The sequence below is a fragment of the Ips typographus genome, linkage group LG2 (assembly GCF_016097725.1).
Source record: "Ips typographus isolate SLU linkage group LG2, UJ_Ityp_2.0, whole genome shotgun sequence".
Classification (NCBI taxonomy): Eukaryota; Metazoa; Arthropoda; class Insecta; order Coleoptera; family Curculionidae; genus Ips; species Ips typographus.
In genome coordinates this window covers 13,358,333-13,384,191 of record NC_138423.1, presented here as the reverse complement: position 1 = coordinate 13,384,191, position 25,859 = coordinate 13,358,333, and the positions used below count along the sequence as shown (strand labels likewise).

Below are 25,859 nucleotides of genomic sequence, written 5' to 3'. Positions count from 1 at the left end.
GGTCAAGAAGTTTTACCATTACCAATGAAAATTGCAAATTCGATCCCTGTACAATTTACCGTAAATACGCAGATCTCCGCCCTAAACATATGGAGAGTAGAAGATTATTTGTTACATACCGAAACCAATGATGTTACGCTCAACATGTTGGGTGCCATACTATCAGTGGTATTCCAAAACTTGTTGCAAAATACCTAAAACTAAAAAATCCCGAAGAATATACCGGACATGGGCTAAGGCGCTCTTCGGCAACCATGTTGGTGGAAAACGGCGGTGATTTGCTCACTTTGAAAAGACACGGAGGATGGCTTTCTTCCAATGTAGCAGAAGGACATATAGACGAGTCCATACAAAGAAAAATTGAAGTATCACGGAAGTTGTTTAGCCCTTGTAACTTGGAAACTACAACATCTGTAACAGTCAATCAAGAGAACCAAAGCACACACGAACACTCCGCTTCAACATCTTTAGCAGAGTCTTTAGTTCAACAAAAAGAAATGCAAAAGGGATTGAGCTTCAACAATAATACGAATTGTACAATAAATATTACTATTAATAATAACGGTTCTGTCCAAAATTAATTTTCTTAGAATTACCTACTTGTATTTTTTTTGTTAATTTGAGTTGTATGTACTTACATTTTTACTGTTTTAAAAATAAAAATAAATATTCCCGATTTTCTTAATAATTTTTTGCGATATTTTTTGTTTATGTTGATTTCAGGTACCTAAGTATAATAAAAAATATCGTTCATTACTCGTCCAGAAATGGATTTTCCGTTCTTGCATGACTTCCCGTGTTCGGCTGCGCCTCACACGAGAATTTGTCACGCGCGCACGGAAAAATCCTCATTTCTGTACTGGTAATGAAATATACTATTACCGCACTAAAGCGGAAAAGTGCTACTTCCGCCATAAAAAATGGTGCGGTAAAGTACACATTTCCGTACGATGTTTTCATAACCGCGTTTTGCGTCTGACGTCACTTATTTCCTATTGGTAGAAGCAAAATTTGAAAATGACAGCCCGCAAGAAGCTTACAATTTTCAACTTCTTGCGCCTGTTTCTAGTGTTTTGACATGTTGGACGACGCAGAGGGCAAAAGTTATATCTGAATGGCAAAATTGAAAAAAAATGAATAAACACGGAAATCACAGCAGAAATGATGTTTATATTCATATAAAATATAGGTTAATCTCTCAAATTCATTTTTAGTTTTTATGTGGCAATTGTCATGGAACTTTGAGAATAGAAGATATTTTCATTCATCCTTGTTTCCAAGGCGACAAAAATGAAGAATACACTTCTGCAAAACATGCTGAATTAACCTCGGAATACCTATTTAAAAATGTAACAGTTAAGTTAAAAAACTAAACAAATTGTGACAACTGACAATTACATATATCGTGTTTAGAGGCAACTACTGTGAACAGGAAAAAAAGTTTTGCCAGATCTATCAGCTGAAAATATACTGTTGACCAATAGAAAATAAGTGACGTCAGACGCAAAACGCGGTTATGAGAACTAAGCTTTAAGGTGTAAATAGTTATTTGATGCGTTCACGCATTAAACCATTTCGATTATTAATCGCCAATTAATATAAGAGATGGTTACAAAGTTATCCGTCGACTGTAGTCTACAATAAACGATTATTTATTATCCGAAGATTGAAAAAAAACTTATTATCAGTTGTACAGCAGTCAGCAGTATATCGGCCAATGCACGTCATCAGAGAGTTTGACGTTTTAAAAATTCATTCGTATTGCGTAGCGATAGTTGCGGGCTATCGCGCTCTCTTTCTCACACGCGCTTTTTAAACGAACGCAGATATAGTACAAAGGCGATTTACCGACCTTCTTGATCTCGACTTTTAACGAGTTATCCGCTGTTGCCAGATTGCCAGTTGACAGTTTGCTGTTTTTGTTGTGATAGAAAACTGCTAAGATAAAAACCAACTGCTTTTAAGAACTTAAGGATCTTCTATTTTAATAGGCATTATTTATTGAGCAGTTATTTGAGATATTTTTAAGGTATTTCATAGAATTTTGAAAGACATTGACTGTATATTTCAAAATGTTTTGCGATTTTTTTATTTTTTTTTACAGTGTTTCAAGCTCTAAAATTGCATAATCAAAGTCACGTAATGTGTCAACAACATCAAAAATACAAAAACTTTAGGAAAAGCGTCAACTTCTAGATGTTTCATTCTTTGAGTATACCATATACAGTGCGTTTTTTTTAACGCGCAACATAGGATTTTACGTGTTAAATTTTTAAGCCCATGTTAGACCATGTTATTTTGGAACTGCAAGTCTATAACTTGACGGGTGTGTCTTTAGTACCCTGAAGCTTAAGTAAGTCTACCAATTTGGTCTAAAAAGTGATTAAAAACTGGAAAAAAAATATTTTTTTTCGAAAAGATTTTATCGTTTCATACTCCCTGTATGCATTGTTGTTCCTTGTTGTTTTTGATACTGGCAGGGCAGGTAGCAGGTAAAGTGACATATTTTGACTGCATCACGACCCGACATCTTTTGAACGTCAAAAGGGCATTTTATGATTGTTTGGAATACTGTTTGGCTTCAAACGGAGGTCACTTTGAACAATTCACTTATAAAAATACTTCTTTTGTTCTTAACTTTCTTGATATAAAGTTAATGATCACCCTGTTTTACTTTCTACGCCAAATTTTACCTGCTACCTGCCGTGCCAGTATCAGAAACAACAAAGAACAACAATGTATACAGGGAGTATGAAACGATAAAACCTTTTCGAAAAAAGATGATTTTTTGCAAGTTTTTTAACACTTTTTAGGCTGAATTGGTAAACTTACTTAAGCTTCAGGGTACGAAACAGCCACCCGTCAAGTTTTATACTTGTAGTTCCAAAATAACATGGTCTAACATGGGCTTAAAAATTTAACACGTGAAATCCTATGTTGCGCGTTAAAAAAAACGCACTGTATATATAGTATAGTTTAAAAAGTACAATTCTTCTGACGTATGCCAATGTGTTAGAACTATTTAGACTAGTCACAACCATCACTTTTCGGACAGTTTGAGTTTATGAGGAACGCACTATGCCTTCAAAATCTGTGGGTTTTCTCACTTATTAGCGTTTTTTTGATAAAAACTGTATAATGACGAAGAAAGCAGAAGTTTTGGGCTACATTTTAACGTTGGAACGAACTGCCCAACTGTCTAAAAAGCTCTTCTCGGTTATTTGTAAATTTTGAAACAAAATTATGTTTAGTTAAGAGAGCTAGAAGATTCGTTCAAACGTCAAAAGGTCAAAGTTATTTTGACGTTTGAACGAATCTTCTAGCTCTCATAATAACCAAGTTAGGACACCAAGCACGTGTCAAGCTAGGACACTTGTCATCTTTAAAGAAACAGAAGAAAAGTGGCAGCTGAAGGAACCGGAAAGACAGAGACAGAGAGACTGACGAAGTGAATTAAAATCGAGGAATACCAAATTATAATTTATGAAAATAATTTTGTGGGGTACCTATTTCAACTGGGGAAACCGATTCGAAGGATTTGGCAACCTTGCGAAAACGTAGACAGTCACTTTGAAGATCAGACTGATTTTCTTTGTAATGCTGCTTTTACAATGCTATTGTACATTTACAGCGAAAACTTACACTTAAAAGACGCTTACACGCTAAAGAACGGTTTATAACATATGTTGCCTACAAGAACTCAGTCCAGTTTTGTATGCGTAGTTGCATAACTTCTGTAAACAGTTTGTATAGTAAGTGCCTAGGCTAGGTACATTTTTTAACAACAAGTTAACTACGAGTTAAGTTGATGATATTTGATGTAGGACAGTATACACAATGGTAATGGTAATGATAGGTGTGGATGGTGACAGATGTACTGCAACCTGATTAGGTCTATTGTACCCCATCTTCTTCTGCTATCTCAAGGTTTCCTTGTTCATAGCAGCCCCTCAAGATTTAGTTCCTTTAGGAATTTCAGAATTTTGAGTGGGTCTGTTCGAGGTATTTCTTCCACAGCCAGCTGGGGTAATCCCAGTGTGTTTAATCTTCTGTGGCGTACAGCATAACACTCCAGCAAGATGTGGTGGGGTGTTTTTGGTTCTTCTCCGCCAAACCTGCAGGTACTGTCCTCTTCTAGGCCTAGCTTCCTTAGGTGTTCTCTGAGTCGACAATGACCCGTTAATGCATTGAAACTAATTTTGCTGAGGTTAATCAATAATTTACAGCAAAAAAGTTCTATACACAGACATAACACTAGGACAAAGAGTGAGTTTATTCTTCCTAAATGTAGATTGGCAATTTCGCAAACTGATCCGAACTATATGGGCATTAAATGTTTGAATAAATTGCAGAAAATAACCTGTTTATTTGATGGTTTCTCAGTAAATAAAAACTTTAAAAATAAGTTGAAGGATTTCCTTATAAATAGGTGCTACTATACAGTAGCAGAATTTTTTGATAGCGATGAACTGTGAGTGGCCGCTTCCAGATCGAGAAACTGGTTTTATCAATACCTGTGCCCTGTGCCCGATAAAAAAACCTGGATTTTAATATTGTGATATTTTTAAGTGTTTTTTTTTTGTGACGGACTTTTTGTTGGTGTCGTTTATTCTAATTATTATACATGTTAGATAAGTATACCTATAAATTGACGATCCCATAATGTTACATTGTTCTGTTGTAAACATTGAGTGGAATTAATAAATCAAATCAATCAGTATCTTCGATGTTGCTCGGTTAAAATTGCCGAGGAGATCTTTGGCCAGCCTCAGTCCTGGAAGTCTTTGCCAGTGCGTTGCTCTCAGTTCTTCGTCAGCTTTATTAAGTACTTCCTGGACATATGCTTTTCCAAGACCGCAGAATGGTTCAGTGGCGCTGATGCTCCTTTTCGTGCCAGAGTATCTGCTTGTTCGTTACCCTCTACTCCGACGTGTCTCGGAACCCAGAGGAGGGTTACCTTGTTGTTCCTTCCTAGATCATTGAGCTTTCCTAGGCACTCCAGAACCATCATCGAGTTGATGTTAGATGAGCTCAACGCTTTGATGGCTGCTTGGCTATCGGAAAGGATCGCAATTTCCTTATTCCGGTATTTCCTGTCGAGGTTAAATTGAATACACTTTTCTATGGCGTGAATTTCCGCTTGAAAAATGCTAGGGAACTGGCCCATGGGTTTGGAGTATTTGATGCAAGGCCCCGTAGACTCCTGCTCCAGTCACCTCGGGAGTTTTAGATCCGTCCGTATACCATATTATAGTATTTTTTCCCAATGTTTGAATGGATTCTCTGCTCCAATCTCTCTTGGTGCTCAGTTCCGTTCGAAATTGTTTTTCGAAACTAAACTTCCTGATGATTTCGTCGGTTGGGAGGTCGGTGAGGTGTGCACTGCCAGTAGGCAGTGAGTCCCTTGCACTGTGTGCTCTCTTTTTAAATCCGGCCTTATCCAACCTGAGATCTGCTCTCCAAGCAGTTCTTCTCACCATGATGTGGAGCGGTGTGAGGTCGAGAATTACCTCTAGTGCTGCCGTGGGAGTCGATCACATTGCTCCCGTTATGCAAAGACATGCAAGTCTCTGCATCTTTTCTAATGTTTTCCTTGTTGTGGCAAGTTCGGTTTTTCTGTGCCACACTACTGCGTCTCACTATCCTGGTATACATCCATCGAAGTATTGATGGGTTACAACCCCTCGTCTTTCCCGCAATGTTCCTGCACACCATCAGTGCCACATCACCACCTTGCCTTGCTGGCAATCTTTTCTACGTGGCGGTTCCAGATAAGTTTTGAGTCTAGGGAAGTCCTAGATACTAGTAAGTTTTCGTCTTTGAGGCGGATATTTCTCAAGTACTGAAGTCTTGTTGGTACCACTGTGGTTTTTGATGAGTCTTCTCAATCCCACTGATAAACATCATCTTTTGGTGGTCTCTAGCTCCCTTTCTACGAGATCACAGAGGGTTCCGAGATCCCAGAAGTATACACAATAGACTGTATTAAATAGAAAAACGATTTAAAAAAATTCCACGTGTCGTTCTTATCCGTAAAGCCTTTAAAATGTAATGTACAATCGCCACCATCAATCACCCTGTATCACTTTTTTGTTTTTGTTTTAGCGTGAATGATGATAAAAGCAGGAAGGTGATTTATACTGAAAAACATGTAATAATTGTACTGAGTTAGGAGTGGAAAAAACAATATTTTTTTAACGTTTTAATATCACTATAATCGGGCAACGAATATAGTAGTTTTCCTATTCAGTGTGCAAAGTTATGATTTCCCACACGCTAAAGCAGTTAGACGAACGACGCGAAGCGGAGTTCGGATAAGCTTCAAGTGCGGGAAAACTACTTTGCACACGTGTTAGGAACAATATTTTTTCTACGAATGAAATATCTATACATTTTGTTTTTAATTTTTATTGATATTAAAAACAACATCTTATAACTATTTATTGTTATTAACAACATTAATGTTAAATGTACAGTTGGTCGCGTTTTTTAAATTGATCGCAGATTGAGCAACTGAAGGTAAAATACTGGTACTTGGAACTGCTTCACTTTCTTTAGGATTGAAGGTCAGAATTTTGTTACTTAATCCTTTTTTATAACTTGTGGATTCATCAATGTATTCTTCAGCTACCGTAGTCGATTTCCAACCCCCCAAGCGTTTTATGTCAGTGATTCCTTCTCCAGAATCGGCCAGGAACGTTGCCGATGATCGACGATAACTGTGCCCTGTGTAGAGTTCTGGATTTGACAACTTCAAAAAAATAGCTATTTCAGAAGGCATTTTTCCAAAACTGTTTACTCCAACACTTTGCGAAAAACATTTACCCTTTCTGTAAACTAGGAAAAAACGATTGTTTGACTTTCTTGGACGTAGGCCGGTGTATCTTCTGTACAGTTGCAGGTAGGTTCCGTTATGAACTTCTTCTGATATTATAAAGTTTCTTGCTGTATGATTTTTGGAATCCCTAATTTTAACAATTATGAGGTTTCCTTTGTCTTCAATATCTGTAGTGGTTAAATTGGGTAGCTCTTCCCTTCGACATGCACCAGCAAGTCCGAATATAGTGGCAACTTTAATTAACAGGTAAGTTTCATCTGGTGCGGAGTTCATAAAACTGAATATTTCTTCTTTTGTAAAAATTTTCGCCTTTTTAGGTTTAAAACCAACATTCTGCTTTTTCAGAAATGCAGTGAGCTTTATAAAATTCACCGATATCGATGTCTCTTTTTATTTTTATTACATTTTTGAGCATTGAATACTTTGACCACATTGTGTTAGGTTTGAATTCTTTGCTTAAAGTAACAAAATACGCTAAAAGTACCTTTTCCTTTAAGGTTTTTATCCCCTTTTGTTCGCACCATTGGGTAAACAACTCGTACTGTTTCTCGTATTTTTCTCGCGATTTGAGAGGCAGCAATTGCATACTAGCCATGTTGGCGGCTTTTAGAACATCTTCCGGAAGTTCATCTTCAGTGATATCCATTATTAAAATAGTTTTTTTAACTTAAATAAGTAGGAATAAACACTGTTGTAGACTTTAAATTACATATAAATTGCGTTGTTTGACAATGAGCTTTGGTTTCTAAGGAAACAAGCCTCATTTTCAAAGACAGAGACAAGGTGGTTTATTTACCTAAACTGTACGGAAGAATAATGTGAAAAAAGTCGTGTTTTTTATATGAAACCGCTGAATATTATTACATTTTTGAATTCTACGCAAAATTCTAAGCAGATTTTATGTATAATAGTCTATATAAAACCACTGTTGCAAGGTATAATCAGCATTTTAAAAAGTGTGCGGGAAAAAAATTTTCCCGCATAGTGTGCGGGAAAGTGCCACTTTGCACACACTTTTACGTATGCAAAGTAGCTTATTTGCAAACATTCGTAGAAAAAGTACCTAATCAAAAGTTTCTAGATTAAGTTAACGTAAATAAAATAAAAAAAGAAAATTTAAGCCAATCCCCTTCACTTTATAACTGATAAAATAATATAAACCTGATTACTCCAAAATTGAATTACGCCATAATTAATTATTCAGCAATTCTGAATGTGAATTTTAGTAGATTGTTTATTTTCATACAAGTTTTATAGGTGTAAATATAACAACAACAACAACGTGTCTTGATTATCCTAAAAACATGACAGGTATTTAAATCAAATTTGTTATATTTTGACTTCGTAGTTTACAAAAAAATAGTACACTACTGGTTTTTTGATAAGTAAAGTCTAGAATATAAACAAAATCTGTTACAAATAATCAAGACACATACATTTCGATATTTCAACTTTTAACTTTAATTTAATATCCCACAACTTTTTAACGAAGCTATTAGATTGATTGCTTGAACCAAATATGACATTTTCTTGTACCCATTATGACTCATCCTGTATATGATCTTGAAAAGTGACACCTGAAGCTATAAGTTTCGATTAAGGTTTTGTTATCATATATTATACAATAATTAAAGTAGGTACTTTCATACAAATTACGTAAGTGATAACAGTAATAGTAATTTGAATTATGTGTGGCTAAAAATTAAAATCAAACTGAGCTGGACTAGTGAAGTTTTCAGATGACACTCTAGCAACGTCATATAAATTAAATGTATAAACTATTTATATGCAAATCTACGGTGACGTACTTACAGTGGGTTGTAAAGTAGTTGCCATTTTCGTCAGTGGTTTGCACTTGTCGCACAAAATAACTCGCGATCCACGAAAAACGCGAAACGTTTATGTAAGCAAAGCTAAAACAAATCCGACGATCGTCTCGAGACGAAAAAATCAGTATAACTACACTGTGGATTATTTATAGTTTTCGGGTCATGATATGTCTCAACCTTTTGCCCATGTATCCTAACTTATCACTAAAAACACTATCATATAATTACGTGCTGGATTTTCAAAATTTATAACGACATTCTCCTTAGTTGTTTGGCAGTAATAACTTTTTAAAGCTGACATAAAAGCAAATCTACTATAACCGATAAAGCTACATAATTATGTGTCAGGTTATAATTAAGGCCAGGAAACCATAACGTTATCAATAGGTGTGCAATTAAAATTTTATTGTTTAAAATTGCGCACACCTTCTCCGTACCATATTATGGCTGTTTTGCGGTGTAAGCTGTATTCAATCCGGTTATGGTTTGATTACAGAAAATAATCTTTAAGGTCGCATAACTTTTGATTGCACTTATTTAACTACACTCTGGATGTGACAAACAAGCGCGTTTAGTGCTTGTTTGTCACATATCCAGAGTGCTCACTGGCCTTATTTTATCCAACTAGAAGAATAATTATTAGAAATTTTAGTTAGTAAAATTATTGCCCACAGTCAACAGAACATTGAACTAAATTCTTTAAAATATTTAAAAATGGTCTTCATCAAATATACTCACTGTATGAATTTTTTAAACTGAAATTATTTTAGGCTCCTTTTTAATGAAAGTCCTGCTATGATTTCACACATAGTAACCTAAATTGCATTTTGAAACCATTTGCATTTCAGCTGCCATAAAAAACATACTTGAATATAAAATTGTTGCTGTAAAAATCAAGCTCATCATATACCGAGTGTTCCTGAATATTTTATATTCTACTTTAAAATATGCCGTTTTAACATTTGAAAAACTCCGATTACTTCCGGAGATATCCGGAAAAACGTTTTTATTTTGTTTTCAGCTTATTTGAAGAGATAATTCAACAGTCATTGCCACTTTTTCTGTCCTATAAAATGGCATATTTAGGTTTTTTCCTGCGACGTTTTGTTTTTTGGTAACCATCATCAACTTTACTTTTTTAAATGCGCACCTAGACTTTTAATTTTAATCGCTCTCTTTAATCCAAACAAAACGGTATGCAATATGACATATTTTTTGCAACTACAGTCTAGTTAAAAATTGTTTTTCTTCAGGAAAGTATCACTTTCCGCACTTGTTAGAAAAATAACTATAGTAGAATATTTAAAATTTTTAGAAAAAAAGTAAATATAATAGAAGGACTATACGCGAGCCAGAACAATTCAACGGGCAATAACCAGCAACTTAGAAGAACACAAAAATGTACTGAGGTGCAGGGAGGGTTGTTCGAGTATTATTTACTGTATAATGTTATATCTTTTTGTTTAGTGCTTGGTTTGTTAGTTAGACGTCTTACTAACTGGTAATAGAAATAATAGATAAATTTAATAGAAAAATAATTTTTAGCAAGACTAATTGCAAAATATGTCATATTGCATACCGTATTGTTTGGATTAAACAGAGCGATTAAAATAAAAAATAAAAAAGCTAGGTCCATATTTAAACAAGTAAAGTTGATGATGGTTACCAAAAAACGAAAAGACGGAGGAACAAACTAGATACACCATTTTACAGAGCTGACAAAGTTGCAATGACAAAGTGTCAATCACTTTGAATTATCTCTATCAAATAAGCACAAAACAAAAAAAAACTATTTTTTCGGATATCTCCGGAAGTAAACGGAATTTTTCAAATGTTAAAACGGTATATTGTTGAACTCTAAACTGTGCAACTTTGCCCCAATTTATCCGATCTCGTATTTGAAACACCCTGTACATAAAAAGTCATTTTTATACACTAATGCATTGAAAAAAAGTCCAATAATCACTTACTTCAAAATGAGAACAAGCATGCCATAAAGTTTCATCAGTTTTTTTTTGTTTAGGAATTAAAATTAAAAAAACTGTTTTTAGGACACATATTTTGGGTCCACCATTTAAGTATCATACAATCAATTTGGACCACCTTGAATATAGATTACAAATCAATGGAATTAAATCTTGATTTAGTAAAGTACCCTAATTTAGAAGCTAAGATTAACAGAACTACACAATGAACAATGACAAGCAAGATGACAAAGGTGAAAAGTTTTAGGTAAATTGTGTCTTTATGCTAATCATAAAATCCACATGTGCAGCATTTGCTTAAATGACTGCAGGGTTACTAGTTTGTGATTAATCAAAAAAGCTGCTTTTTCCTAATCTTAAATTTAGTTAAATGTAAACTAAAGTGTAATCAGTAACATGCTGAAATTTGATATTATCCCAAAAAGTGAACAAACCATACAACTGTAACCCATGAATTAATTAAAAACCATTAAAATTATCAATCAAAAACAACCACTTTCAGTTTTTCAACAAAATGGGCTCATCGCACCTTTTTTTATTTCATATTTGAATAGAAAGAAAAAAAATTAAAAGCACTTTTATTTAAAAAAATACTAACCCTTATTTGCACCATACTACTTTAAGCCTAGCTTAATTTACGTTTGGTTCAAACCGTGACACAGTCTGGACTACACTTAATTAAAGCTTAGTTTAAAGTAGGAGGTGCAAATGGTGGTAAGTCTAACATAACAAAAATTAAATAAAATATTTCAATATTTATAGTAAGTTAGTTAAAACATCTGGCTAGATATGACCTAGACGGTTTTTACTAATTCTCTCTAGGCCCGCTTTTGTGTTGCCCTTTTGTAAAGTTTTCAATGTAATCTTGACAAAGTAGAAATGATAATTAAGTTCTAACAATAACACTAGTTTAAAAACATTATGTCATATTGACATTGAATTATTATTTCTCAAGTGAAATAAGAAAGGTTTTGTGTTGTGTTAAAAGTAAATGTGTTATTTCGCAACATTGCACTCTGCAGACTCCACTCCTGACTTGTCTTTGAGGTTATAAATCAGCTGATCTTAATAAAATTCTGTCAACCCTCAGACAGTTATAGCCAATAAAACTGCTGAAAATGCTTCAAACTGAAACTAAAGTCCTGTAAATTACAAAAAGACAATTTTTTAAATAAACTAGGAAATCCCACTTTTCCTATTTTTATGTGGAATAAGCCTATTTCTTTCTACATAAATTAATTATTTCAATTTGACCATTATTTTATCACTTTTACCCTTAATAGATTTATCCTTAGTAGTTCAAGCCTAATAAATCACAGCAGATATTAATTTCTATAAAAATTAACAAAACATTTATTGAAATTTAAATCTATTATAAAAATGCAAAGACAGTACTTAATCAGTCCTAATACTTAATTTGTTAATTATGCTACAATTATTTTATAAACACAAGAGTGAATGCCATAAAGAAGCAAGACACTGCTACCCAGGGTGACAATCTTTCACCAACCCTAGCAAACTTCCAACAGGTTTTTAATACACTGAAACAAAAAAAAAAGGTTGAGTGGAATGTTTTAATCTTAACATAAACTGCTACATTATAACAAATATCAACAAAAAATGCTGCAATCAAAAAATGTTAATACCTACTGAAATAACTTGAAAACATCAGCTTTTTTACATAAATGCAGATGCTTCAGTGTTGCTAGTGTACTGTTAGTGAACATAGCAGCTTCTGACAAAACTGAATCTACTAGCCCATTTCTATCTTTTAAAGCGATTAACAATATTTTGCTTTTTTCAGCAAGCATTTTGGAATTATTTACAGGAAAATATACACTTAACTTACCCACTCCTACTTTTGTCAACAATTTTTGGGAAGAATGATTTTAAATATGCACAAGTACATATTATCAGCAAGACAACACTTAAGAGACTTTGTAAGTTGAAAATTGCAGACTGAAAATAAAATAATTATAAACAAACTACCAAAAATAATCAAAGTGAAGATAACTTACCATTTTTTAACTAATATCATCAAAAGAACAAATCAGGTTATGAAAACTCAGGAACCAGAAGTTTAGGTTTTATGCAAACTAGTGAAATATCTTTAAAATTTGGGCATCTGTTTTAAATGTTTAATTATTTTTATATTTTTTTAGTATGACTGTAATATTATTGGAACAGATGTGAGATGACGTTGGAACTTTGAGGTTAAGTTGTAAAAGATCAAAAAATGCTTCTTACCGTTCTAGCATCAGATCTGTTACTTTTCAAATTCAATTTCATTCTTCAAAACAAATTGATGTGAGCTTGAGCTTAGTTTTATATCGTCCGTCCCAAGGGTAAAACACTTTTCACTTACAAACGTAAACATTTTAATTTCAATATAGAAATTAAATTAGGGGAAAAAAATCTTTATGTTTACGTAGGACAAGTTTTATATTCTGCAATTCACGACAATCAACTTTGAAACCGAAAAATGGTTGTGTTAATAAAGGTCACACCTATGTAAATTCACGTAGTTTCTTAATCAATAAGTCCTGAAAATTAGCAATCAAAAACTACTTACCTAATTTTGTTCTATCCTATATGTCTAATTCTTTTTTTTATAGGAGCGTAGGACAAAATAAGAAAATTACTATTAATTACTTGCCAGTTATGGTTAGGTCCTGATGGACCCGATATCGATGGGCTTAACAACAATCGTCGAAAACAAAACCTAAAATATCGATATTTTTAGAATTTTTATGTAATTTCTTTTAATTCAGTACTAGGATGTTTGTAGATTATCCAGCACTAAAATAGAGAAAAAAGAAAAGAAGATAGGAAAATGGTTTTAACCTTAACCTCAACCTACAGATTTTTTGGGTGATCCATTTCGACAATTTTTAAAAGTATAATTGATTTTTAAAGTTTGATAACTTTCTTTGCAGAGCAGATTGTAAACCCTTCTTTGCAAAGTCATATAGATCAAATAATGCATCTAACTCGAGTTCTTTTGAAGAAAGTGAAATCAAAGTAAGAAACTATTAGTTAAAGTAAAACCAAAATCTCTTCATTTAATGCTATTTTTAGGAATATTATGGTCCAAATGGAGAGTTTGGTAACCGGACATAAATTCAATACTATCAGACCTAGGTTGGCAGATAAACTAGAGTTGGTTCGTTTTGACCCATTCAGTAAGTTCAGTTTTTAAACATTTTCCTATTTCTGTCAGTAAAACTTGCATTTGCTCTCATTTACTTGACTAAAGGTACAAGTCCACTGGATAATTTTGTTAAAACAACTCAATTGTGCTTTGAACCAAGCAAAAAACAAAAAGGATAATATAGATGGGCAAGTGGATAATGAGAAGAACTGAACTGGGGGCCTATTAACATTAACTAGAGGCCTAAACAATTGCAACATAAAGATCTTAAATTGGGACTGATTTCACTTTTTAGGGATTTCTACAGATGCAGTTTTTATTTCAAAATTTTAGCCCTTTACCATTCCTCTATCTTGGAATTTGTAGAGCAAGAAAAACTGAGAATTAAATCAAATTTGTTTCCTATGAAACATATGCGCAACAAGAAAAAAACTTGTGTCCACTTAAATGGTCTAGTGTAACAAAATGTGCATCCTTGCAACATGATTTTTCTTGCAAAATATGTTTTATTTGTTGTTTGGACAGGAAACATCCTGATTTACAACATTGTTGCCATACAAAAGTATCCAGTGGACTTGGTACCTTAATAAGTATAAATACTGATAAAGCCTCATAACTGCAAAAATATATGAGTACTTTTTGTGTCTAGTTTATTAGACAGTAAATAATTTGTATTGTTACTAAGAAATGGGGACTAATAGTTTTATGCCAAAATTGACGGATTTTAATAATCATTTTGGTACTCTGCATCTTCTATTAAAAGGCAAGTATTTTTTAAGTTTCTAAATATTTTGTTTTGTATTTTTCAGTACAGAAAGAGAGTGTGTACAGGGAAAAGAAGAGAATTCGTAGTATGTAAATTAATTAAGCCTAAAATCATTGTAGTACATGGTATTTGTTTTTAAATTGTAAATAAAAAATACTGTATTTTTTGGTTTTAATCGTTAATTAAATACAATATAATGTCAGGAGAATATACAGAAAATCAAAAAATTGAAACAAAGAGCTTTGTGAAGAAAAAATCAAAATCAAAATCAATCTTAGGAGAAAACAAAGTATGCATGAATTATATTAATTTTGAGTATTGCACGATTTTGAAAACATTTTATTTAGTTTTTACTTTCATTATGTTGCCAATTTATAAAAATATGTGGTATTTAATCAAATAATGATTACTTTGGGTTGGCATACACTTTGTGATAGAGCACAGGATAGGCTCAAATTAATAGAAACATGGTGTAAGGACACTCATTGTCATCATCCTGACAAGACTGAGATGGTCCTTTTCACCAGGAAAAGAAGTTTATCGGGCTTAAAACCTACCGAAATCTTCAAAGGCAAACTAAACTTCTCTGAAGAGGTGAAATACCTTGGTATTACCCTCGACAGGAAGTTAACATGGAACTCTCACCTACAAAGCAGAGCAAAAAGAACATATGTGGCTTATGAGCAGTGTCAGTGGGGCATAGATGGGGTCTTTTACCCCACGTGGTCACCTGGATCTACACTGCAATAATAAGACGTATGTTAACGTACGGAGCCATTGCATGGGGACCGAAGGTTCTACAAGCAACGGAAAATTATATCGAATACAGCGAATGGCTTATTTAAGCATCACATGAGCCATGTCAATGGCTATGTCACGATTGCGCACGGCTGGTGTAAACCCCGCAGTAGGAGCAGGTCAATTGAGGCTAAGCCTTTGGCGAGAAGCACTCACTGCGCTGCCTCTGCTGCAGGCAGCCAGTGATGCAATTGAACCCAGATTTGTGTTTAACAAACCCTACAAAATGCAAATAAAACAGAACACAGAGTCAGATGCTGCAAATGCAATACGTATTTACACAGACGGCTCAAAAAGCAAAGAAGGCTCATCAGGATGTGGAGTTTACTCTAGGTCACTAAGCCTAAAGATTAAGTGGGGAATGGGAAAAAATACCAGCGTGGTTCAAACGGAATTGGCTGGTATCTCAATCGCCACGAAAGAACTAACCAGAAAAAGTATTTCTGGCAAAAACATAATAATCTGCACGGACTTTAGACAAGGCCTATTAACCCTGAACAGACAACATGTTACCTCAGGGCTAGTACTACAGTGCCACCAAGATTTAGTTAACGCCTCGGTAGATAACAATAATATCCTAAGATGGGTTAAAGGGCACGATAGGAGCAAAAGGTAATCGCATTGCCGACTCTTTAGCCAGGGAAGCGGCTGGACTAAAAATTTTAGGACCCAGTGACACCTACGCCTGATGACTTCGACAATTGCGGAACTAGCCAAACGCTACACCCATGCTCAATCCCTAAAGCGATGGGATGGAATCAAAGGATGCAGTCTTGCCAGAATCACCCTGGGAAGCTGGCGCCGAAGAAATATTTGGCGATGACCAGGAAAAACCTACGTTTAACAGTAGGATTTCTGACTGGCCACTGTCAACTAAGGAAACACCTTCATACAGGAAGATGAAACTATCGGGCATGTCTTATGCGAGTGTCCGGAGTTATCGTCAATAAGAGAGTGTGTGTTCGGTGAGACTTGGCCTACACCTGCCGACATAAAAGAGATGTCCCCTAGTGACCTGTCCACCTTCCTGGGAAAGGCAGGATGGACGGTGACCTAGGAGGATGTACAATGGGTCACATGTGGCCTAAGTGCTGTGGGTCTACACTCACCCTCCCCACTCTACAGATACAGATACTATCAACTTCTGTTATCACGCCAAATAAGGAGCCAATAATGGAGCTCATTTCTAAAACCTCACAATTTGACTGTCCTTTTGGCAAAACAAAACAACTTATTGCATAGTTGGCACACACTTTTTCCCAACCCTGCATAGTACAGTTCCCAGACATTCCTATCAACGTTTACATCAGCAAAATGCCAACAAATTAAGTTCTAAAACAGTGCAAACAGCATTATGATCTATTTTTAAGTTTTAAAATGATTATTTCCTTCCTATCAATTTTGACCAATCGCTATCAAGAATTAGTATAACAAATGTAAATTTTAAGTGGAAAAATCACTTGTCAACTTAGCTGTCAGCAGTTTTTCCGGAAAAAAAATCGAAAAAATTGCACACTCCTCACAACAACATAAAGAATAGTGTTACCCTTTCTAGCTTGAAAGTTATTGTTCTTATTGTTTTAATTAAAATAAAATGTTTATTTAACTCAGGAAATAATCTTACCAAATATCCCTCCTGCACTAGGGATATTACCCCCGAGAAATTATTAAAAATGTGGTAAAAAATCATTTAACATGAGCAGTATGTTAATTTTTTCTACGTCTGATAATACATAGTCGTTATTTTAACAAAATCGATTAAGTAAGATAGCTTAGAAAGCATATAATACTATTAACTGTTCTGGTTGCCTTATCACTTAGTAACCATAAAGTTTCAAAGCATTTCGTAGGGTAGATTAAATATAAAATGATTTTAATTACAACAGACAAGACCCCCATATATTATCACATTTTTATTACTGGCATTTACCAACACTAATGCAACTGACATAGACTATACACTGTGTCAACAGAATAAACAATATTCCTTAACCTATAAAGGTGTAAGATAGGAAAGTCACGTCTTAAGTACACCTAATTATATTACTATATTTTTGGAAATACATTCTCATGTTATTTAAAAAAAGTAAAAAATAAAAAAAAAGGATAAATTAAACTGAAATTAATCGCTATCGCTACTTAATTCTGATTGATTACGCTCATCCGTGTATCATAGGGCTTTTCTATGGTACTCGGGCGTTGCGTTACCGTAATTTTGCAAACTGAAAAATTGAGCTGAATTTTTTACCAGGTATTTCAAAAAATCTTGTATGTTTTGTAATAAAATTTGAACGCTCTTTTCGTCTAGTGGAGTGTAGGCAAGCATAGATCCTAACCTGTAAACCAATTTAAGTGAAGATCATCAGAAAATGCGAGTATGTTTAATCAGTTGTTTTTAACAATATTAATTTTATACATACCTTACAAATAGCCGCAAAAAATGTATAGCACCGTATATTTCCGACATAGGTTTATCTTTGTGTTCCCGTAAAATATCAGCGTACTGTGGACGTTCAAACTTGTACAACAATTGGGTGCCTAAAGTTACGTTAAAGTATTCCTTTATACCTGTAAACATTTTTAACATTATTATGGACTTTAGTTGAATAAAAATCAAAAGTTTGTTCACCTCGAACAGTTTCCATGGAAGCCCTCTCTTTACTGCTATTGTTGGATTTAATCGATTTTTTGTAACTCAAATAGTTTTCTAGAATTTGATCTACGGTGACCTTGGCGGGTAAATTTACTAGTTTCTTTTGACGCGTGACAAGGTCCCAATCGTCAACTAGCCAGGGTTTCAACTCATCTGGTAATTTGATCCGAATTTCCACTTTGCTTTGGAATTGTTCCTCAGATTCAACAGTGGAATCAAGTTTGGCTAAAACAGCGCAGAATGCTTTATATTTGATTATTCCACTCATTGTACTAGCAGCCAATAAAATTCAATGATTCTGTCTAGTTTGACCAATGAGAGCCGTTTGATACTGAATGTTTCCCTCATGTGTTAAATGTCCCATAGGAGCAGTGCATTTTCACCAGAATGACAGCGACAATTCCACATGTACAAATAATGCCATATACAGGGTGTCCCACGACGAAAGACCTCGATTGATATTGGAAAAAGTATAAATAGGAGAGTTTTGAAAATTTGGTAGGATCCAAACTAAAATATTTTCAAGATGGTTGCACTTCCGCTTATACCGGAAGTCGATCACAACTTTCTTATTTTAAATAGAACACCCTATATATTATTACATATTTGGATTCCTCACAAAATTCTGACCAACTTTTGTATAGAATGCCCTATGCCTATCTCTAGCCGTTTTCGAAATATTTGATGTTTTTCCAAAAAAGTGACAGTTGCAACGCTCAACATATTTTCGTACTATGGTGAAAGCGTATTTCATTTTGCAATGAAACTTTGGGTTATTGTAAATAAAGGATCGTTTTATTAAACTGAGGGTGCGTAATGACTCATTTGTCATAAAGTTGCCACTAAAAAAAATGAAAAATCTCAAGTTTTTTAAATAGAAACCCACATTTTTTATGACGGAATCATTTTGAGCATTAAAAATTACTATAAGTTTCAATTTACTTGCCTATACCTAAATCCAACCCATTTCGTTTTATTTGAGAATAAACATTTTTTTATTAGGCTGCATGGTTGGGATTAGTTGGTACTCTAGTTAGCCATGCTTTTGACACACGGTGATATTGGAGAACTGCAAAGCATGTTATGTTGAGCGTTGCAACTGTCACTTTTTTGGAAAAACATCAAATATTTCGAAAACGGCTAGAGATAGGAATAGGGCATTGTACACAAAAGTTGGTTAGAAATTGCAATTTCTACATTTGTATTATTAAGGATTGGTTTTGTTTTAATAGCTTTTATCTTCACAGATCCCGTATTCTTAAAATTTTCAATTATTTGCTTGACAGCTTTTCGTGATGGCTTTGGTTTTTCTGGATAACGAGCGGCAAATACCTCACATGTTCTACTCACAACTTTATCACATTCTCCGTAAATAATAAACAGATTTAAGTAATCTTGGTTTGAATAACGTAACCGCGACGGCATATTTGCAGTTGTCAAAACACTCAAAACTAGTGTTATTAACATGCCCTGCAGGTCTTCAATATCACCGTGTGTCAAAAGCATGACCAACTAGAACACCACATAATCCCAACTGTGCAGCATAATAAAAAAATGTTTATTCTCAAATAAAACGAAATGGGTTGGATTTAGGTATAGGCAAGTAAATTGAAACTTATAGTAATTTTTAATGCTCAAAATGATTCCGTCATAAAAAATGGGGGTTTCCATTTAAAAAACTTGAGATTTTTCATATTTTTTAGTGGCAAGTTTATGATTTTTTTTTGACGACCCTGTATACAAATGAGTCGTTACGCACCCTCAGTTTAATAAAACGATCCTTTATTTACAATAAACCAAAGTTTCATTGCAAAATGAAATACGGTTTTAACATAGTACAAAAATATGTTGAGCGTTGCAACTGTCACTTTTTTGGAAAAACATCAAATATTTCGAAAACGGCTAGAGATAGGCATAGGGCATTCTATACAAAAGTTGGTCAGAATTTTGTGAGGAATCCAAATATGTAATAATATATAGGGTGTTCTATTTAAAATAAGAAAGTTGTGATCGACTTCCGGTATAAGCGGAAGTGCAACCATCTTGAAAATATTTTAGTTGGATTGGGCATGCCCACATCAGTATCCTACCAAATTTTCAAAACTCTCCTATTTATACTTTTTCCAATATCAATCGAGGTCTTTCGTCGTGGGACACCCTGTATACGTCATCAAAACACGGTTTGCTATCGGCTAATAAGGAAGGAAGAGAGATTGCTAGCGGATAAAAAAATCGGATAAATTTTGCTGTTGATTTCATGGTTTCCACGGATTTTTACTACACTTCTATTGTTGCATGTCTTACCCTGAGATTTTTGCTGGCACTGTCAATTTTGATTTTTGTTCGTATTGTTTTGGTTATGGCTCGCTTCGGATAGAGTTCTACTGCAGAAAATCAAAAGAACCAGAAAAATTTATTTCTGCCAGTACAAGGCAGTCGCAGTCTTATTATATTATTGATTATATTCATGGAATTCTCTTATCAAATACCATGCGAGCTCAGATTTTAAACAGGATAATTTTTCCGCTTGTCTTCTCATATGGTACAAAACTCGACCTGTTTGGCAAAATCAAAGATTTAGTTACAACATGTCTTGTGCAGTTACACCAAAAAGAAAGTGTTCTAAGACAAGCACAAAAATTATCCTGCTAAATCTGAGCTCTTATGGTATTGCCCCCGAATAAATCCCTAGCTGCTAAAATTTATGCAAACTTTTTTCTTTTAGGCAAATGGTTTCGACTAAATAATTCTTTGGATATCGTCGAATTATTTAGTCTCAATCATTTTCCAAGCAAAATTTTGCAAAAAACCACCTCTGCACAGTTTACCCGATAAAACCTGAACGTCTCCGGATATAACCTGGGAATAGATGTTTATGAGGAAAAGTTATCAAATATCTTCGATTAAAAAACTACTTTGTATAGGACAAGATACCTAACCAAAAACCAAATCAAGTCTTAATTTTTAGAAAAATAACCTTTTCTGCAGTACTTGCTTCCAATCAATTTGCCCTTTACAGAAAGTATTTAAAAAGGCACGAAACCAGGTGATCCAAACAAAATATTGTAACTTTAACCTTTTTAGTTACATGCTCAATTTAAAAGCAACACTCAATGATTGCAGCATTGAGCAGAACATGAAGGGTGTGGTAAATAGCTGTTGAAATAAATCTGAAAAATACAAGGAACAAAATTTTTAATGCCTTCTATACAAACAAAAACTTTCACAGTTGGGTTCATTTAAGCAAGTTTCTGGGCTTTGGAAATCTTATTCGATAGCAACTAGCAATGATTTTTGTAAATGCTTATCAACAAAACAATATTTTCTGGAAAGAATAGATGAATTAAAGTGTATTTAGTACAAGGTACCAGTAGCAATACCTAACTGCCATTTTTACTACACTGACACTTGACACTATACACTGTGTGTAAAAAGTCCGGCAACCCTGAATTAATTCGAAATATATGCTATTTATATACTTAGAGTAAAATATTCTATACCCTGATGATTATTATAACTTTAGCTGCATGTCATAATACTCTATACTTTTACTCTATATTTTTATTACTAATATTACTAAATAGGTAAATAAGTCAATTATTTGACATTTTTACCACACTGTGTAGGGTTGTCAAAAGAATATTTCAGGTCCTACAAATTGATATATTGAACTACCCTATATCTGTCAAAATAACAGTGTTTCAGGGTGATAAAGTAAAGAGTGTCAAATTAAATTCACTCTGTATTTCTGCTTAAATAACTCAGTGATTTAATATTTTCCCTTAAGACCCTATATAGGGTAGTCAAAAATAGATTTTGCCTACAAACTGGTATGTTGAATCACCTTGTACACGTCATAACACACCTTGTGGCTCACTATGTATATTCCTGAATGTCACATAACGGTAAAACGTTTAAAATGCGTTAATTTTTATAGAGGATGTTTTTCCAAAAGTTGTATATCTTTCAGAATAATTCAGGGTTTGTTTTTTACACACAGTGTATAGGGTGATCAAAAAAGGTTTTCAAGGCCTGGTAATTGAACCTCCCTGTAACTCTCAAAACAACCAAGCTACACCCTGTTAAACCGGACAATTTCAAATTCAGTCCACTATATTTTTATTACTAAATAGGTAAATAAGTCAATTATTTGACATTTTTACCAAACACTGTGTAGGGTTGTCAAAAGAGTGTTTCAAGGCCTACAAATTGATATATTGAACTACCCTGTATCTGTCAAAATAACAATGTTACATCATCAAATCCGCTCTGTATTTCTGCTTAAATAACTCAGTGATTTAATATTTTCACTTAAGACCCTATGTAGGGTAGTCAAAAAAGGATTTTGCCTACAAACTGGTAAAGTGAACCACCTTGTAACTGTCAAAATAACCAAGCTACATGGTGTTAAAGTAGAAAGTGTTAAATTCAGGCCACTCTGTATATTTGTGCTTGAATAACTCATTGATTTGATAGATTCACTAAAGGCACTAGGGTGGTCAAAAGAGGATTTTAAGGAGTGCAAATTGGTATATTGAACTACACTGTAACTGCCAACATAACCAACTTACAAAGAAAAGTGTCAAAATAAGCCCACTCTTACTTTTGCTTAAATAACTCAATTATTTGACAAGCAACAAGCAACCATGTAAAAACAGCTACTTAACCTTTTTAAACTAAAAAAATAAGCTACAAGAATGTGCTATAAGCTATAAACCAGTCAATAAATAAAATGAGACAGTAATTTAATACTGCAGCTGATTATTCTCATTATCATAAAATACTGACAGTGCCTGCTGATTAGAGACAAAGTTGATATTAACTTAACAATACTTACCTTTTTTTTTCCTGGGTACATCTGAACTTGATTCTTGCCCACTAGATGGGGTGGCAGTGTCTCTTTTGACACCTTTACCACCCTTTGCAATATCAGAAATTGGGGTGCTGGCTCTGGAATCAGAATCCTTTATAGACTCAGCTTTAGCAGCGTTGTTTTTCTTTGTGGACTTTTTCTGTCTGCCTTGAGCTGTGTGAGCCTTCTGTACTTCTTTCTGTCGAGCCACATTGGCATCATTATATTTTAAAACTCGACTTTCAGGCACCCATTCATCCCAACTAAAATCACATAATAATTACTGTTACTACCATACTAAATTATAGACTACTTACTTTTTGTTCCAGCCGGCGTAGTGAATGAAATATTTGACTTGCTTCTCTTTGGTAATTGTACACTTCAAACATTTGGCCTCATAGATTAAAGGACCATGAAAACAAAGCACTTTCTCACCTGTATTAATAACAAAAATTGGAAAATGTAATGTAGTCAGCAAGTTTATGTTGTTGCTCAACAATTATTGGCAATTTTCAGATGGTTTGGTGAGCTCAATACATACCTTCCTGAAATTTGAATTTAGGAGGCATCATGAAAATAAGCCACCAAGTGGTAACAAAAAATTGTCAAGGAAAACAATGATTTATTTCTTAGAACATTCAATTTGGGAAAGAAACTGCTTACAGTTTAACACTGACAACTTTTAAAAAGTTGTTTTCTGATTATAATTTATAAACAAATAGACTGGAAATGGCTAACCCCCTTTACATTACAAACCTTACAGTGTTGCCAGACACAGTTTTTACTGAAAGTCACAATTATTGGCATGCTGAGACAATGCTGACAATACGGGTTTTCAATTACTGCCTTGTCACCGACTCGATTTTTAATCACAAATTTATCATAGAATTAGATAAATTCAGTCTATTATTGTCCTATTAAACTTATCCTTTACTGGTAAATTTAGTGCCAGTGTCCTGTTTCACTGGCAAAACGGCAGCACTGCATTCCCAAAAAACCAATACTTGACATTGTTGACAGTTGGATTGACTCAACTGACTGACCGTTTGACGGTTGACGGTGTCAAAACTGTCAAGGTACAATCAAGATGTAGAGATGGGCAATTCGAGTCAAAGTTTTGCGTTTGCTCCGGAAAAAATTTTCAACACCAAACCAGAGGCAAACCAAACCCAAATAGCATCCCAATAGTATAAAATATGGGTCCATTGACTCAAAATCAAGACACGGAACAATCGTCTAATCCCTTTAAGCAGTGTTTACTACAGTGTTTACAATGCCTGTCTCATTTTAACAGATCAAACTTTGACACCGCTTTTCTTCTCCCTGACTTTACCTGATTTTGTAGGGTTTTTTGTGTCATAAGATCGGAAATTTAATGAGGATTTCAAAAATGTGCTTAAAAACATTATTCGGTCACTCCAAGCAAGTTTTACAGGCAATTGTGTCTGGTGTCCCTGACTGTCTTTTAAACCCTATTCAAATTTCAGATCACAATTTCACTGAATTGTAAATTTGTTGCACCAACCCAGTTTTTGTAAATAGCTCGAAAACGGTGAAAGTTACAAAAAAAATGCAAGAGATTGCAATCCCTTTCTTAATTTCCAGGGCTGTTTTTGCTTCCAGTATACCTACAGAGGGTGTGCGTAAAAATTTTGATAATTGACTGTTTTTGGTCACCCTGTACGTAATTTTTTAGATAGAATTTTTTGCTCAGCACCACTAGAAAGAGGAGCTCAAGACTGTTCTTTTAAGTCGTTGAACTACGCTGAACTCCCAAAAATAACCGAGTTACAGGATGTTCAAATTTCAAACCACAACTTCAACTGATTTGAAAATTTGTTGCATCAAACAAGCTTTCCCTAAATAACTCGAAAACGGTGAAAGCTATCAAAAATTTGCAAGAAGCAAAACGGTTAATTTGAGTGGTTCAACCTACCTGAACTCATAAAAATAAGCGAGTTACAGGGTGTTCAAATTTCAAACCATAATTTCACTGATTTGAAAATTGAAAACTTGTTGCATCAAACAAGTTTTTCCTAAATAAGTCGAAAACGGTGAAAGTTACGAAAAATTTGTAAGAGGCCAAACATTTTTCTTATCAACTCCTTAACTTAGCACTGTAAGTTTGTTTACTGTTTTTGCTTCCAGTACACAGGGTGAGCATGAAAAGTATGGTGATTGACTATTTTTGATCACCCTGCACGCATTTTTTCAAATAGAATTTTTTGCTCAACACCACTAGAAAGAGAAGCTCAAGACGGTTCTTTTAAGTCGTTGTACCACCCTGAACTAAAAATAACCGAGTTACAGGGTGTTCAAATTTCAAACCATAATTTCACTGATTTGAAAATTGAAAATTTGTTGCACCAAACAAGTTTTTCCTAAATAACTCGAAAACGGTAAAAGTTACGAAAACTTTTCAAGAGGTCAAACATTTTCCTTATCAACCCCTTAACTCGGCACCGTATGTTTGCAGTACCGTTTTTGCTTTCAGTATACAGGGTGAGCATGAAAGTTATGGTGATTGACTATTTTTGGTCACCCTGCATTTTACAAATAGAATTTTTTGCTCAACACCACTGGTAAAAAGAGTTCAAAACGGTTCATTTATGTGGTTGAACCACCCTAAACTTCAAAAAATAAAGTTACAGAATGTTCAAATTTCAAAACTACTTCAACTGATTTGAAAATTTGTTACACCAAACCTCGAAAAGGTAAAAGTTACGAAAAATTAGCAAGATGCCAAAAATTTTCCTTATAAACCCCTTAACTCAGCACCGTATGTTTGCAGTACCGTTTTTGCTTCCAGTACACAGGGTGAGCATGAGAAGTATGGTGATTGACTATTTTTTATCACCCTGCACGCAATTTTTCAAATAGAATTTTTTGTTCAGCGCTACTGGAAAGAGGAGCTCAAGACGGTTCTTTTAAGTTGTACCACCCTGAACTCCTAAAAATAAGCGAGTTACAGGGTGTTCAAATTTTAA

General features: G+C 34.2%; 4 protein-coding genes across 5 annotated transcripts in view; 1 reads left to right on the top strand and 3 right to left on the bottom strand.

The window, feature by feature from the left end:
- Hex-A (Hexokinase A) overlaps positions 1-8,841 on the bottom strand; it is a 55,696-nt gene extending 46,855 nt beyond the window's left edge. Inside the window, exon 1 of the mRNA XM_081996225.1 lies at positions 8,651-8,841. Coding sequence (XP_081852351.1) covers positions 8,651-8,674 — 24 coding nt within the window. The 5' untranslated portion in view covers positions 8,675-8,841. The remainder of the gene's footprint in view (positions 1-8,650) is intronic.
- Positions 8,842-11,977: 3,136 nt separating this feature from the next.
- ksh (transmembrane protein 167A-like protein ksh) lies at positions 11,978-12,876 on the bottom strand. Its single transcript, XM_081996252.1, has 3 exons — positions 12,671-12,876; positions 12,502-12,611; positions 11,978-12,193 (listed from the first exon to the last, which is right to left on the bottom strand). The coding sequence occupies exons 1-3, from the start codon at positions 12,671-12,673 to the stop codon at positions 12,088-12,090; spliced, it is 219 nt and encodes a 72-aa protein (XP_081852378.1). The 5' UTR covers positions 12,674-12,876; the 3' UTR covers positions 11,978-12,087.
- A 606-nt stretch (positions 12,877-13,482) lies between these two features.
- mRpL33 (mitochondrial ribosomal protein L33) lies at positions 13,483-14,733 on the top strand. 2 transcript variants are annotated; one of them, XM_081996254.1, is made up of 3 exons: positions 13,483-13,673; positions 13,731-13,834; positions 14,618-14,733. In XM_081996254.1, the coding sequence occupies exons 1-3, from the start codon at positions 13,633-13,635 to the stop codon at positions 14,653-14,655; spliced, it is 183 nt and encodes a 60-aa protein (XP_081852380.1). In that variant the 5' UTR covers positions 13,483-13,632; the 3' UTR covers positions 14,656-14,733. The 2 variants fall into 2 exon arrangements, with proteins under 2 accessions (XP_081852380.1, XP_081852379.1); XM_081996253.1 differs by having other exon boundaries at positions 13,492-13,673; positions 14,613-14,733.
- A 2,658-nt stretch (positions 14,734-17,391) lies between these two features.
- On the bottom strand, positions 17,392-23,839 carry MRG15 (mortality factor 4-like). Its single transcript, XM_081996235.1, has 6 exons — positions 23,414-23,839; positions 23,190-23,307; positions 22,858-23,135; positions 17,997-18,245; positions 17,788-17,935; positions 17,392-17,703 (listed from the first exon to the last, which is right to left on the bottom strand). Exons 1-6 carry the CDS (start codon positions 23,442-23,444, stop codon positions 17,538-17,540), a joined length of 990 nt encoding a protein of 329 aa, XP_081852361.1. The 5' UTR covers positions 23,445-23,839; the 3' UTR covers positions 17,392-17,537.
- Positions 23,840-25,859: the final 2,020 nt, after the last annotated feature.

What these genes read in the sequence shown, in the direction of transcription:
- MRG15 (XM_081996235.1), bottom strand. Translation starts at nt 23,444, where the DNA reads ATGATGCCTCCTAAATTCAAATTTCAGGAAG. An exon ending in TAAATTCAAATTTCAGGAAG is followed by an intron (nt 23,308 to 23,413) that starts GTATGTATTGAG and finishes TTATTAATACAG; the next exon opens with GTGAGAAAGTGCTTTGTTTT. An exon ending in TTCCATGGAAACTGTTCGAG is followed by an intron (nt 17,936 to 17,996) that starts GTGAACAAACTT and finishes AAATGTTTACAG; the next exon opens with GTATAAAGGAATACTTTAAC.
- ksh (XM_081996252.1), bottom strand. An exon ending in GTTGACAAAAGTAGGAGTGG is followed by an intron (nt 12,194 to 12,501) that starts GTAAGTTAAGTG and finishes TTTTTGTTTCAG; the next exon opens with TGTATTAAAAACCTGTTGGA.
- mRpL33 (XM_081996253.1), top strand. Translation starts at nt 13,633, where the DNA reads ATGCATCTAACTCGAGTTCTTTTGAAGAAAGTGAAATCAAA. An exon ending in TTGAAGAAAGTGAAATCAAA is followed by an intron (nt 13,674 to 13,730) that starts GTAAGAAACTAT and finishes TGCTATTTTTAG; the next exon opens with GAATATTATGGTCCAAATGG. An exon ending in GGTTCGTTTTGACCCATTCA is followed by an intron (nt 13,835 to 14,612) that starts GTAAGTTCAGTT and finishes TGTATTTTTCAG; the next exon opens with TACAGAAAGAGAGTGTGTAC.